Source organism: Doryrhamphus excisus, linkage group LG13 (genome assembly GCF_037039965.1).
Source record: "Doryrhamphus excisus strain RoL-2023G ecotype Guam linkage group LG13, RoL_Dexc_Guam_v1.1, whole genome shotgun sequence".
Lineage (NCBI taxonomy): Eukaryota > Metazoa > Chordata > Actinopteri > Syngnathiformes > Syngnathidae > Doryrhamphus > Doryrhamphus excisus.
The window spans coordinates 4,845,667-4,858,103 of NC_136369.1; the positions used below are offsets into that span (position 1 = coordinate 4,845,667).

Sequence of the window (12,437 nt, forward strand, 5' to 3'; positions counted from 1 at the left end):
CCGCACCGTCGTGGTGAAAAGAGAGCTGAGCCGGAAGGCCAAGCTCTCGATTTACTGGTCGATCTATGTTCCCACCCTCACCTATGGTCATGAGCTTTGGGTCGTGACCGAAAGAATGAGATTTCAGATACAACCGGCTGAAATTAGTTTCCTCTGTAGGGTAGCTTGACTCACCCAAATCTAGGTAGTCAAGATAAGCCCATCAAATATTAGTGTGATATTAGTGTATTAGTGCATCGGCTCATTCACTGGTTTTGATGCAATTGACGGGTGAAATCAAGATTCATCGCGATGCGTTTGTGGGTATCGGTAAAATCAAATGCAAGCGCCGTTTTCATGTTCAACTTCATTTCGCATTTTGTATTGAATACGGACAGTAGCCATGAGGCACATACAACTACTACTAAAACAGCATGGACGTTCGCAGCAGCAAGGAAGTTTCTATATTTAACCCCCACGCAACGTTTAAATGGTATGTTTGGAAACACTATGGATTCTCAAAGAACGGCGGAAAGCTCGACAAAACGTCCGTCATTTGCAAAGAATGCTGCATTAAGAAGCCGTACAACGGCAGCACTGCAAACATGCAGACCCCCCCCCTTAAAAACCTACCGCCGCCTCCCCGCCTAGTTCCTCGTTGGACACCGGGGAAAAAACAAGTAAATCAGGTCAGAACAAATGGATCTTCCGCTGCTTTCCATATTGTCCAGGAGCTATTTGTTGTCCGTTCCTACAAGTGTACACCCCCCCCCCCCCCCCGCACCGAGTGTTCGGCACAGCAGGTGACATTAGAACAGCAGAGCAGTTGGCTTCTTCCTGAATTGTAAAACAATTTTAAAAGGGTATAAGTTGTTTTACACTTTCTGCTCCTCCCTACTGTATTAGCCTACCTCCTAGTGCATTCATGTTAGCAGTATGTTTTACTGACAGGAATATAAACAAACACAATTGTACTGTTGAAAGTGTCACTTTTACTTTGTTGCTGCTGCGTAATGTATTTTTCACAGCAGTAATTATTGTTTAATTGTTTTACTCCACCACTTAACCACTGCTATTGTAATTGCATAGCCAATGTGAAAGTGTGAGGAAAGTTGTTTTTGAAAAGTTGTTCCTGTTTTAAGATGGCAAAAAGAATGATCAAGAAGTGGTGTATGTAAAAAAGACAAACAGCACTTTAGTTGAATTTACTGCCATGCGGCAATAAGGAATAAAGCCAAATCCTTATTTTAGGACCCTACTGAATTCCATTTTTTCCCTTTGCTTATTTGCATCATGTTGAACTGCATCATATCGCAAGAAATTGCACAAATTGCATCATATTGGATTGCATTGATTTGAACTAAATGATTATCGAATTGTATCGCATCGTATTTCATCGTATTGCATCGTATCGCATCATATCGTGAAGAGGGTGAATCGTATCACATCGTATGGCCAGAAAATTCCATGTATCGTTAAAGTTGTATCGCTGGCAGTGCATTGAGATGTGTATCGAATTCACACCCCTAATACATATGTATATACACATATGTAGATATATATGTATGTGTGTATATGTATATGTGTGTGTGTATATAGTATGTATATATGTGTGTGTCTGTGTATGTTTGTGTCTATCTATCTATCTATCTACATATACATATCTACATATCTACATATATATATATATATATATATATATTTGTGTGTGTGTGTATGTTTGTGTATATCTATCTATCTATCTATCTATCTATCTATCTATCTATCTATCTATCTATCTATCTATCTATATATATATATATATATATACAGTATATATATATATATATATATATATATGTGTGTGTGTGTGTGTATGTTTCTATATATGTGTATATACAGTGAGGGTCATAAATATTTCCACCCCCTGTGATTTTCTCCCACTTAGAAAATAGGAAGAGATCATCATAAGTCGATTTCCACTCTTAGAGACATAATCTAAAAAAAAAAAATCCAAAAATCACATTGTATGATTTTTTTAAATGATTTATTTGTAAACTCCTACGGTTCATAAGTATTTGCACCCTTGAGAATCAGCAATAATTTTGACTCTTAAAGAGCTCTCAGCCCACCCTAAAAAAAAGTCTACCTTTACCCCACGAATAAGTCCCCACCTACCCCCCCTTTGAGCTCATTAATGTGACCTGTGCACCCCCACATAATCCAACTGCTACCATGGGCAAGACAAGAGAGATTTCCAAAGACACCAGAGACAAAATATGTCGGAGAGCTCCACAAAGCTGGAAAAGGCACAAATGGAACAAATGGAAAGCAGTTTGGTGGGAATAAATCAACAGTTACTGCAATTGTTAGAAAATGGAAAAGGCTAAAAATGACTGCTAATCTACCTCAGACTGGGGCTCCATGTAAGATCTCTGCTCGTGGGGCATCACTCATGATTAAAAAAGTGATGAATCAGCCCAGAATTACATGACAGGAGCTGGTCAATGACCTGTAGAGAGCTGGAACCACAGTTTCAAAGTGTACTGTCAGTAGAACACTAGTACAGTGTAATGGTTTAAAACCATGCATTGGTTCAAACTCCACTTGTTGGGTGTGGAGGAAAAAGAAGGCTGAGTTGCATCCTAAGAACACCATCCCTTCTGTTAAGTATGGGGGTGGAAACATCATGCTTTGGGAATGCTTTTCAGCAAAGGGGACAGGACAACTGTACTGTATTAAAAAGAGGATGACTGGGGCCATGGATCGTCAGATTTTGGACAACAACCTCCTTCCCTCAGCCAGAGCATTGAAGATGAGTTATGGCTGGATCTTCCAACATGACAATGATCCGAAGTACACAGCCAAGATGACCAAGGCGTGGCTGCATAAGAAGCATATCAAGGGTCTGGAGTGGCCTAGCCAGTCTCCAGACCGAAATCCAATAGAAAATCTTTGGATGGAGGTGAAAGTTTGTGTTGCTCAGCGACAGCCCCAAAATCTGACAGATCTAGAGTGGATTTGTGTAGAGGAGTGGGCCAACATCCCTGTTGCTGCATGTGCAAACCTGGTGAGGAACTGCAGGAAACGTTTGACCTCTGTAATCGCAAATAATGGCTTCTGCACTAAATATTAGCACTGATTATCTCAAGGGTGCAAATATGTACTTATGAACCATAGGAATTTACAAATAAATCATTAAAAAATCATACAATATGATTTTTTAATTTTTTTTTAGATTATGTGTCTAAGAGTGGAAATGCATCTATGATGAAAATTTCAGATCTCTTCCTATTTTCTAAGTGGGATATAAATATATATATATATATACTATATATATATATATATAATTTAAAAAAAAAAAATTTTAGATTATGTGTCTAAGAGTGGAAATGCATCTATGATGAAAATTTCAGATCTCTTCCTATTTTCTAAGTGGGATATATATATATATATATATATATATATATATATATATATATATATATATATAGTGTATATATATATATATATTAAATTACCAAAGTGCAGTTCAATAATCTTTTTCAGTTCCTTTGCAAAATTGGCAAGACTATCTCCATTAGTGGCCCTCTCTCACCTCACAACCGCGGGTATGGTATATTCAGTCGTATTCTCTCCCTCCACACCTGGCTCCAGTCTGCTACAAACTCCCTCTCTCTTAACTAGATTGACAACTTTGATCTTTTTCGGGGCCGGAAATCCTTTTTTAATCCTGACGGCTTCCATCCTAGCAAGCTTGGCAGTTGAATTTTAACAGTACACTTACAACACGCTGTTCACAGTGAGTGATTATTTACATTTAATCAGACACTCCCCCCTTTCTCTTCTTCCATATCCGGCTACAATTTTACCCACAGATCCTCCTGCAGGCCACGGCGTTCACTGCACCCTGCTACTGCTTGTTTTACTTTTCAGCCTGTTCTTTCACCTACAAACAAGATCCCATCCCACTGGTCATACCGCCCGACTGGACTCCGCTATTACAACAATAAACACGCAAATTTGACAAATCTCCGCCCACTCTCCCGCAGCCAAGATCAAATGACGAACTCTTATAATCTCAAATTATCCCTCCTAAATGTCCGCTCTCTCAATAACAAGGCTCTCATCCTAAATGAATACATCACTGAAAATAAACTGGACTTCCTCTGTCTGACTGAAACCTGACACAAACCTTTGGACTATTTCTCCCTAAACCAAGCAACACCTCCTGGATTTACATACCTTTAAAATGCCCGTCCTGACGGACGTGGCGGTGGCACAGCAGTCATATATAAAAAGGACATCAAAGTCACGCCAATCTCTCTCCAAAATGTTCACTTCTTCGAATTCACTGCCTTCAAACTGTCCGGTCCATCCCCCCTTGTCACTGCTGTCATCGATCGCCCCCCAAAACCAAATTCTTCTTTTCTATCAGATTTTACGGACCTTATCACCCAATTAAATGCCATCTCATCATCCATCCTTCTGTTTGGTGATTTCAACCTTCACATTGACAATTCCAACTCCAAACCCGCGACAGAATTCCTCGATCTTCTCAGCTGTTTCTCCATCAAGTTAACTTCCCCACCCACACCAGAGGACACATCATGGATCTTGTCTGCTCTACTGGTATCAATTTCACAACCTCACTAGCCATAACCTCCACATATCAGACCATCTGGCCATCACATTTGATTTACACACATGTCTTAGTGTCCCAAAAATCAAACGTGAAATAACCTTCAGGAATCTTAAATCCATCAACCCTCATGCCCTTACCTCACTTCTAACCACAAAATTTGCTGTCTCACCTCCCCTGCTGTCCGAGGACCCCTCTGAACTTGTCTCCTACTACAACAATACCCTTTCCTCCTGTCTTGATGAACTGGCCCTTAAAAAAAACAAATTGGTCTCCTTCTCCCACACTGCCCCCTGGTACACCCCTCTGCTCCATAATATGAAGTCCCGTAAACGCCAGCTTGAGAGACTGTACAAGAAATCTGGCCTAACTGTTCATCTTCAAGCTTACACAGACTTTCTACAGCAATATAAAGATGCCTTAAACACTGCCCGCTCACAATACTACTCCAATCTGATTACATCTGGTTCCAACAATCCTAAATCCCTTTTTTCAACCATCAACACACTGCTAAAGCCAAATGACAACTCCTCCTCATCCTTCACCACCACCAAATGCAACAACTTCTTAACCTACTTCCAGTCCAAAATTACCAAAATATACAGCTCCCTAAACTCACTCGCTGCCCCCCGACCCTCCGCTATCTGGCTCCACCCAACGACTCTCCAAATTCACATCTATCTCACCCGTGCAACTCACTGAAATACTAACCGGTATAAAGACTCCAACATGCTCCCTGGATCCTATCCCTTCTTCATTCATTAAACCCTGCCTCCACATCATCTCCCCGCTGATCACAAGTATCATTAACTCCTCCCTTATCACTGGATCTATCCCACAGTCTCTCAAGCTGGCGGCAATCACCCCCACACTCAAAAAGTCTGGTCTTGATCCCAATAACCTCTCCAATTTCCGTCCCATATCCAACCTCCCCTTTCTGTCCAAAATCCTTAAACGTGTCATAGCTGCTCAACTTCAAACTCACCTCAACTCCAACAGCCTGTTTTAATCCTTCCAGTCTGGTTTCCGTCCCAAACACGGCACTGAAACAGCTCTTCTTAAAATCACCAATGATCTTCTTCTTTCCTCCGATTCCGGCCATCTTACCATCCTCATCCTCCTAGACCTCACCGCAGCCTTTGACACCATTAGCCACTCTATCCTCCTGTCCCGCCTCAAAACCAGCCTCAATATCACTGATTCTGCTCTTTCCTGACTCCAATCATACCTCACCAATCGTCAACAGTTTGTGCACATAAATAGCTGCTCCTCCTCCATAGCCCCTTTACCTGAAGGCGTACCCCAAGGTTTGGTGCTTGGTCCTCTTCTCTTCATCCTTCCACTTGGCAATATCATCCGTCGACATGGCCTCAATTTCCACAGCTATGCCGATGATATTCAATTATACATTTCTACCACCTCCATCACCTCCAACATTTACTCCACCCTCACCAACTGCTTAGCTGATATCAAAACTTGGATGGAACAAAATTTTATTAAACTTAATAGTGACAAAACAGATATTATCATCATCGGTCCCAAAAACATCACAACACCCACCCATAACTTCAGTTTGACTATCTTTAATTTGACAGCGCCACCCTCACTCCATCCCCGCTCATCCGCAACCTTGGTATCCTCCTGGACCCCACCCTTTCACTTGAACCCCACATCAAACAGTTAACCCGGACTGCATTCTTGAATTTTAAGAACATAGCCCGACTCCGTCCATCACTTACATTCTCTGCCGCTGAATCCCTGATCCATACATTCATCACAACCAGAATCGACTACTGCAACAGTATTTTCTACAGCACACCCTCAAAACCCTCAACAAACTACAATATATTCAGAACTCCGCTGCCCGCCTCCTCACCTCCACCCGCTCCTGTGAAAACATTACTCCTGTCCTCCAAAACCTCCACTGTCTTCCCGTCCCCCAACGCATTCACTTCAAAGTTCTTCTCATCAACTACAAAGCCCTCCACAATCTGACCCCCCCATATCCCATCCACACAATCCCCCGCATCCCCTTCGCTCCTCAGACTCCAACCTCCTGGCACTCCCCAAGCTCCAAGAGACCAAGCTCCGAACCTGGGGAGACAGACCCTTCTCCATCGCTGCCCCCACTCTCTGGAACTCTTTGCCCCATTCACTCCGTGCTTGCCCTGACCTTCCCACCTTCAAAAAACAACAAAAAACCCACCTCTTTAAATCTGTTTTTAATGTCTAACTTTTTATACCTGACTGCTGTGCCCCGCCTCGCTTTTACTCATGTTTTAACTGTGTATTAACCAAAGAATGTTGGATTTTGGTGTGTCTTCTACTCTGTTTACTTGCTTTATTCAACTCCATTCTTCTGTAAAGTGTCTTTGAGTATTTTGAAAAGCGCTATACAAATAAAATAATTAATTAATTATTATTATGATTATCATTATATATATATTTTGTGGACAAATAATTAATAATTTGTGGACAAATAATTAATAATTTGTGGACAAATCTGTTAGAGAAGAAAAATCAATCAATCAATAAAAGTCTATACAGTAAAGTCTCGTTATATCGATATTCTCGGGAGTCGGAAAAAATACCGATATAACCAGACTATCCATATATCCGATCCTGCGCCGAACTGCATTAAAAGTGGGCAATAATGCACTCGACATTGTTCTATACTATAGAACAATGTCAAGCAGCTTAAATCAATCTTTGCTTAAGGATTTCAATACCAAAAAAGAACACGGCGAACGGCTGCTTCCAATCAACTTTATTTTTCACACTTCCACCACCAGAGCGCAGCACACACACCGATTCCCGCACTTCCTGGTTCACAGGTCATGCTCAACCCGCCCCACATAGCTGGCCAAACACATGCCTGCAACAGAAGAACCAACGAACACCAGCATGTACATATGAAAAACAGTGATTATTGCAAGCGATAAAAAGATATCTGAATACAACACAATTAAATACGCAAATTAAATGAGCAAAGATTGATTTAAGCTGCGATATAAGCAGACCAAATTGGCTGGCGGGAGATGAAAAGGGCATCGTAGTAACCGGATTATCATAATAACCAGGTATCGTACTAACGAAACTAATTATATCATAAAAGACTAGAAATTTGCCGGGAAATGAAAATAGTATCGTAATTAGTAGTAATTCGTTATAACCGATATCGATATAACAAGACTTTACTGTATTGTGTTATAACAACTGTCCTCTTGGTGATCCCTTCCCCAGTGGGAAGAAAATGAAGAACCAAACACTCAGTATGTTGAATTATTTTGACGGGTCGACAGCCAATTACATGGCAACTATAGACAAACAACCATTTACACACCAACAATTTAGAATTTCCAATTGGCCTAACATGCATGGTTTTGGAATGTGGGAGCAAGCCAGAGTACCCGGAGAAAACCCACTAATGGGGATAACATGTCAAGGTGACACAGAAGATTTCAACCCTCAATCTCTTGACTGTGCGGCCATCATGCCAACCACCACTCCACCCTGAAATGTAATCAAAAATATTTATTAACAATGTACTGTAATTATAAAAGCCTTACCATTTTAAACCAGACATTAGTGGTCAACACTTGGTTCTTCTCATCCTGTCCAGGAAAAATATCATTACATACTGCAAAAAGATCTGTTAGAATAATCCATAATGTCATCTGTAGAGAACATACAAAGCCTGTATTTCTAAAATCAAAATTATTAAAATTCACTGATTTAGTATATTTTTAAACACCTAAAACTATTCATAAAGCAAACAATAACCTACTACCCCAAAATTTCATACAATTCTTTTCAACAAGAAAGGCGAAATATGACGTCAGGGAAAAACTAAACTTAAAACATGTGAGAACAACACTAAAAATCTACAGTTTTCAGTATGTGGAATCAAATTATGAAACGGATTGAACTCAAACAATTACAAGAAACAATATAAGCAGTTGATGCTTACAAATACCAGGAGAAAGAATCTTCAACCATTGTGGAGAAAATGTTATGTCTAACCGCTACAACACTCATTACCCTTCATTCTTGTGTTTTCATTTTCAGTACTCACCCATCATTCCAACTTTGTTCTGTTATTTATACTGACTGTTATTTAATTATTAATTAATTTAATTTAATTTAATTTAATTATAACACAGACTTCAGTATGAATTATTTATGGTGACAAATACGTTTTTATCACCACATTGTTACGTTATCTTTTGGATTTTTGGAATACAGGAAGTAAATAAATGCATTGCAATTAGAGATGTTCCGATCAGGGTTTTATGCTGCCGAGTGAATTCTGCTGATACCAATACTGATCACATTACATGTACTACTTACTATATTGGGGTGGCCAAGGTTCTTTTCTGTTCTTTTGTGACAGCTAATTTTACAAAATGAAAATGGCCAAGAGCTACTCATTTAAACATTTATTTTCATTGCTTATTTTAAGCCAAACAAAGCCAATATGCTTGTTTTATCCGAACATGAACAAAATGCTGGTATCCACAGCTCACGTTTTGTATCAATTCATCAATTCTCATAAGATTGCATTGCCTCATTATATGGCAGCAGAAGTTTACATACCACATCCATGATCTGCATGAGGTTCAAGCCGAGTTCGACCATGAGAGATTCAGACTCATTGAGGACTGGTCTCACTAGTGGGTTGTAGTTAACCATCAGGTCACGATATAGTCTCTTTTCATTTGCACCTTGAAGAGAAACTATGAAAAAAATAAACAAGTAAACAAATAAACATTATATCACCAGCCAAACCACCCGAAACAAGTAGACAAAAAACAAAAAACAGTCAGTGACTGGTGCACCATTGTGTCCGCTGTCTTCAAAAAAATGCACCGTGTAGTTGTAAAACAAGTTTAAGATTGCCAGGTGCATACTGCATCATATTGAGGGGGTAGTAATATTTTATGTATGGCTCATATCAGGCCATACACGCTCTTGTGGTCTGTGCAAGTGTACCTAATGTTGTGGCCAGCCAGTCAATGCAGGTCATACTGTATAAATTCAGTGTGTCTGAATTTGTGTCTGTGCAGCGCTCTGTGCACAGCGCATGTTACGGAACAGGTTTACCAAGTTACTTTAGATACAAACCAAAATAGTGGCGAGCTGAAGAAAACATAAGAAAGTGGAGGCATTGTGACAAACACAGAGCCGGTTTACACTTCCAAATTGCAGCATGTGATGTACCGCTGTGGCTGCAGATCATTTCAGGAGAAGCGGCCACTGTATGTGAATCACACAGTGTGAAGTGCGAACCATTTTCTTTAAACACGAATACAGATGATGAAATGTACTTGTTTCATACTCGTATCTGGCAAAAATAAAAATGCATTATCTGTAACGAGTATCCGGTTCATCCTTAGTAATATAAGTAACTTATGTAAATGGTACATTGTTGGTGGGTTTTTTAAGGATTTTTTGTTTGCCAGGGCTGTAGCGTCAGAATAGATATTTCCCATGATGTTAGCTACCTCATACAAACTTGTTTTCTCGCGCTACAATATACAGAAACCTGCTAATGTCCATCATCAACAGTTCATAATTTCTACTTAACACAAGTTCTAGCTTTGGCAGGACTTTAATTCCTAAATATTCAAATAGTTCTACCACACTGAATTGCCTAATTTCAGGGATTGGCCACTTTCTTTCCATTGCTTTTAACTTTGGTAATTTGCCACTGTCCAGAAATTATATGATCTGTTGGGTTTGCTCTCATTCCACTTCGAAATGGGTATTGCTTGGACCAGGGGCTCGATTGCTAACATAACAACAGAAGGAAGAGTGCCAGCATCTTTTACATCCTATCTTAAGTCCCTGTCGACCAGTCCATGGGTACCGTGCCTCTCGCCCTCTCGAATTTTTTTTATTTTCTGTTCTGACTGGACTTTTCTCCCCAAGATTTTACACATTTAACATTATACACGTATAACTAATATGTCCCCCGATAAATGCTTTGAATCTCCTCTTTTTCTGCATGCAGTTGTTTATTAAGTATTATTAAGTACAGTATTAAGAACAAAGAACATATATTGGTTTTTCCAGATACATTGATGTTGGAAATGCCACATGGGCGGGTTCATAGTTACTGTATCATCTTTATAAACCAGACAGAAGGGGGTATGGTCAGAAATTATAATATTATCAAAAATTGTGAAACCGAGATCTTAGCTCCATTGAGATTAGAAAATAGTCAATTCGTGAAAAGGTTTTTATGGATACATGAATAACAAGAATAAGCTATCACCTGTGGATTGATTCTGTATGTCAAGTAACTGTACTTCTTTCATGAAATGGCTGATGGTTGCTCTAAAACCAAAGTGTGTCCAAACAAATACATGTTAATCAATAAATTACCATTACCAGACACCCAGGCGCTAACAGAGAAAGCAACAACATGTTTGATACCATCTCCAAACTGACTTAATTCATTATGACGATTTGCAGGTATCATAGTGACAGCCTACCTTGGACTCTGGTGGCAAACACCAGCAAAACAAGCAGAACATTGCGTGGGTCCATCGTGGTCCAGGATAGAAGAGGGAAGGTATGGTCTGGACCTTGGGGTGTGTGCTGGTTTAACAAATGTGTGGCTGAATGACTCCTCCTCCCAATGCTCCTTTTTTGGTAAGACAGCGACATCCTCCAAAAATTAAATTTCAGTGATACAAATATCCCCACCATATTATGTTTTTTTCCCCATACATATTATGAAACAAACACACATACCATGCCAGCATCTGTTATACAAGCATCCATGTTATACAACAGATGATGAAAATAGTTCCCTTGGGAAATTGAGTGAAATGCAGCTGCAAACTGTGTGAGAGGTCAACACACTTAATGAAGAACAGATGTGGATGTAATGTCACAGTGAAATGTGGTTATCACTCTGGCTTTATTTAAATCTAACAAGCAGATTCATTATGCGGTGGCATTTCCCTTTATTTTATTTATTTTTTGTCCCGTCCAGCCATTGGGGCAGATAGTATTGTTCATCTAAATGCCCTTACAGATTTGCTCTGTGTCAGGAAAGGTGTTGGCTACAACTTCCCTGTACCATGAAATTTTATTTGCCGTTACTTGATGTTTTTGTTATGCCGGACCGGAGCAAGAAGAAACACAGAAGAGAAAGAAGAGAAACTGGGGTGGGGGGCAGTAGAGAGAGAGAGACAAAAACAGCAGCAACAACAATTCCTATACCAACAACAGTGACAAACAGGACTGTATCAGTTAAATGTCAATGATGGCTAAGGGTCACAATGGAGATGATATCACTGAAATGAAACAGTCCAACTTACCAGTGGCAATAGTAACAATGAAGACAAAACACAATAGTAAACACAATTACAGCCATACAGTTACAGTAATTAAAATCTCACTGCTTGACATGATTATTACTGTAATAATAGCATACCAATAGCATATAGATACGACGGTAGATTGTGTAGAGAAGCACCCATGTGCTGTGAGTGTCCATATGGAGGTGTGTACTTCTGTGTATATATTCATATATGTGTGCGCAAGTGTGCTAGTGTATGTGAATGCGTGTGTGTGAATGTGTAATTGTCACTGAGAATGACAAAAGGAGAGAGACTGCCTTCTACCACCCAGCAAACCCCGCCCCACGCAGCCAGGTCAAGCCCCCACCGCCAGAGATCCTCCGGCCCCGTGGGTGCGGGCAAACCCAGGGCCGACTCCCCAAGACCCACCCCCGAAGCATCTCCCCGAAGAAACCAGCAAGAGGCCATGGAGGAGCAATCTCAACCGGCAACAGGGCGCCAGCAGGCCGGAGGAGAGCCGCACC

At 40.2% G+C, this 12,437-nt stretch overlaps 1 protein-coding gene across 3 annotated transcripts in view; it reads right to left on the reverse strand.

Annotated features, from left to right (window-relative positions):
• Window positions 1-11,220, reverse strand: part of LOC131139609 (neuronal acetylcholine receptor subunit alpha-7) — a 44,372-nt gene extending 33,152 nt beyond the window's left edge. For 2 of the 3 annotated variants that reach the window (XM_058089358.2, XM_058089356.2), the window contains exons 1-3: window positions 11,098-11,220; window positions 9,197-9,336; window positions 8,170-8,214 (exon numbers count right to left, since the gene is read on the reverse strand). In XM_058089358.2, the coding sequence (XP_057945341.2) occupies window positions 8,170-8,214; window positions 9,197-9,336; window positions 11,098-11,152 (240 nt within the window). In that variant the 5' untranslated portion in view covers window positions 11,153-11,220. The remainder of the gene's footprint in view (window positions 1-8,169; window positions 8,215-9,196; window positions 9,337-11,097) is intronic. The other variant, XM_058089357.2, reaches the window with a different exon arrangement.
• Between the last annotated feature and the right edge of the window lie 1,217 nt (window positions 11,221-12,437).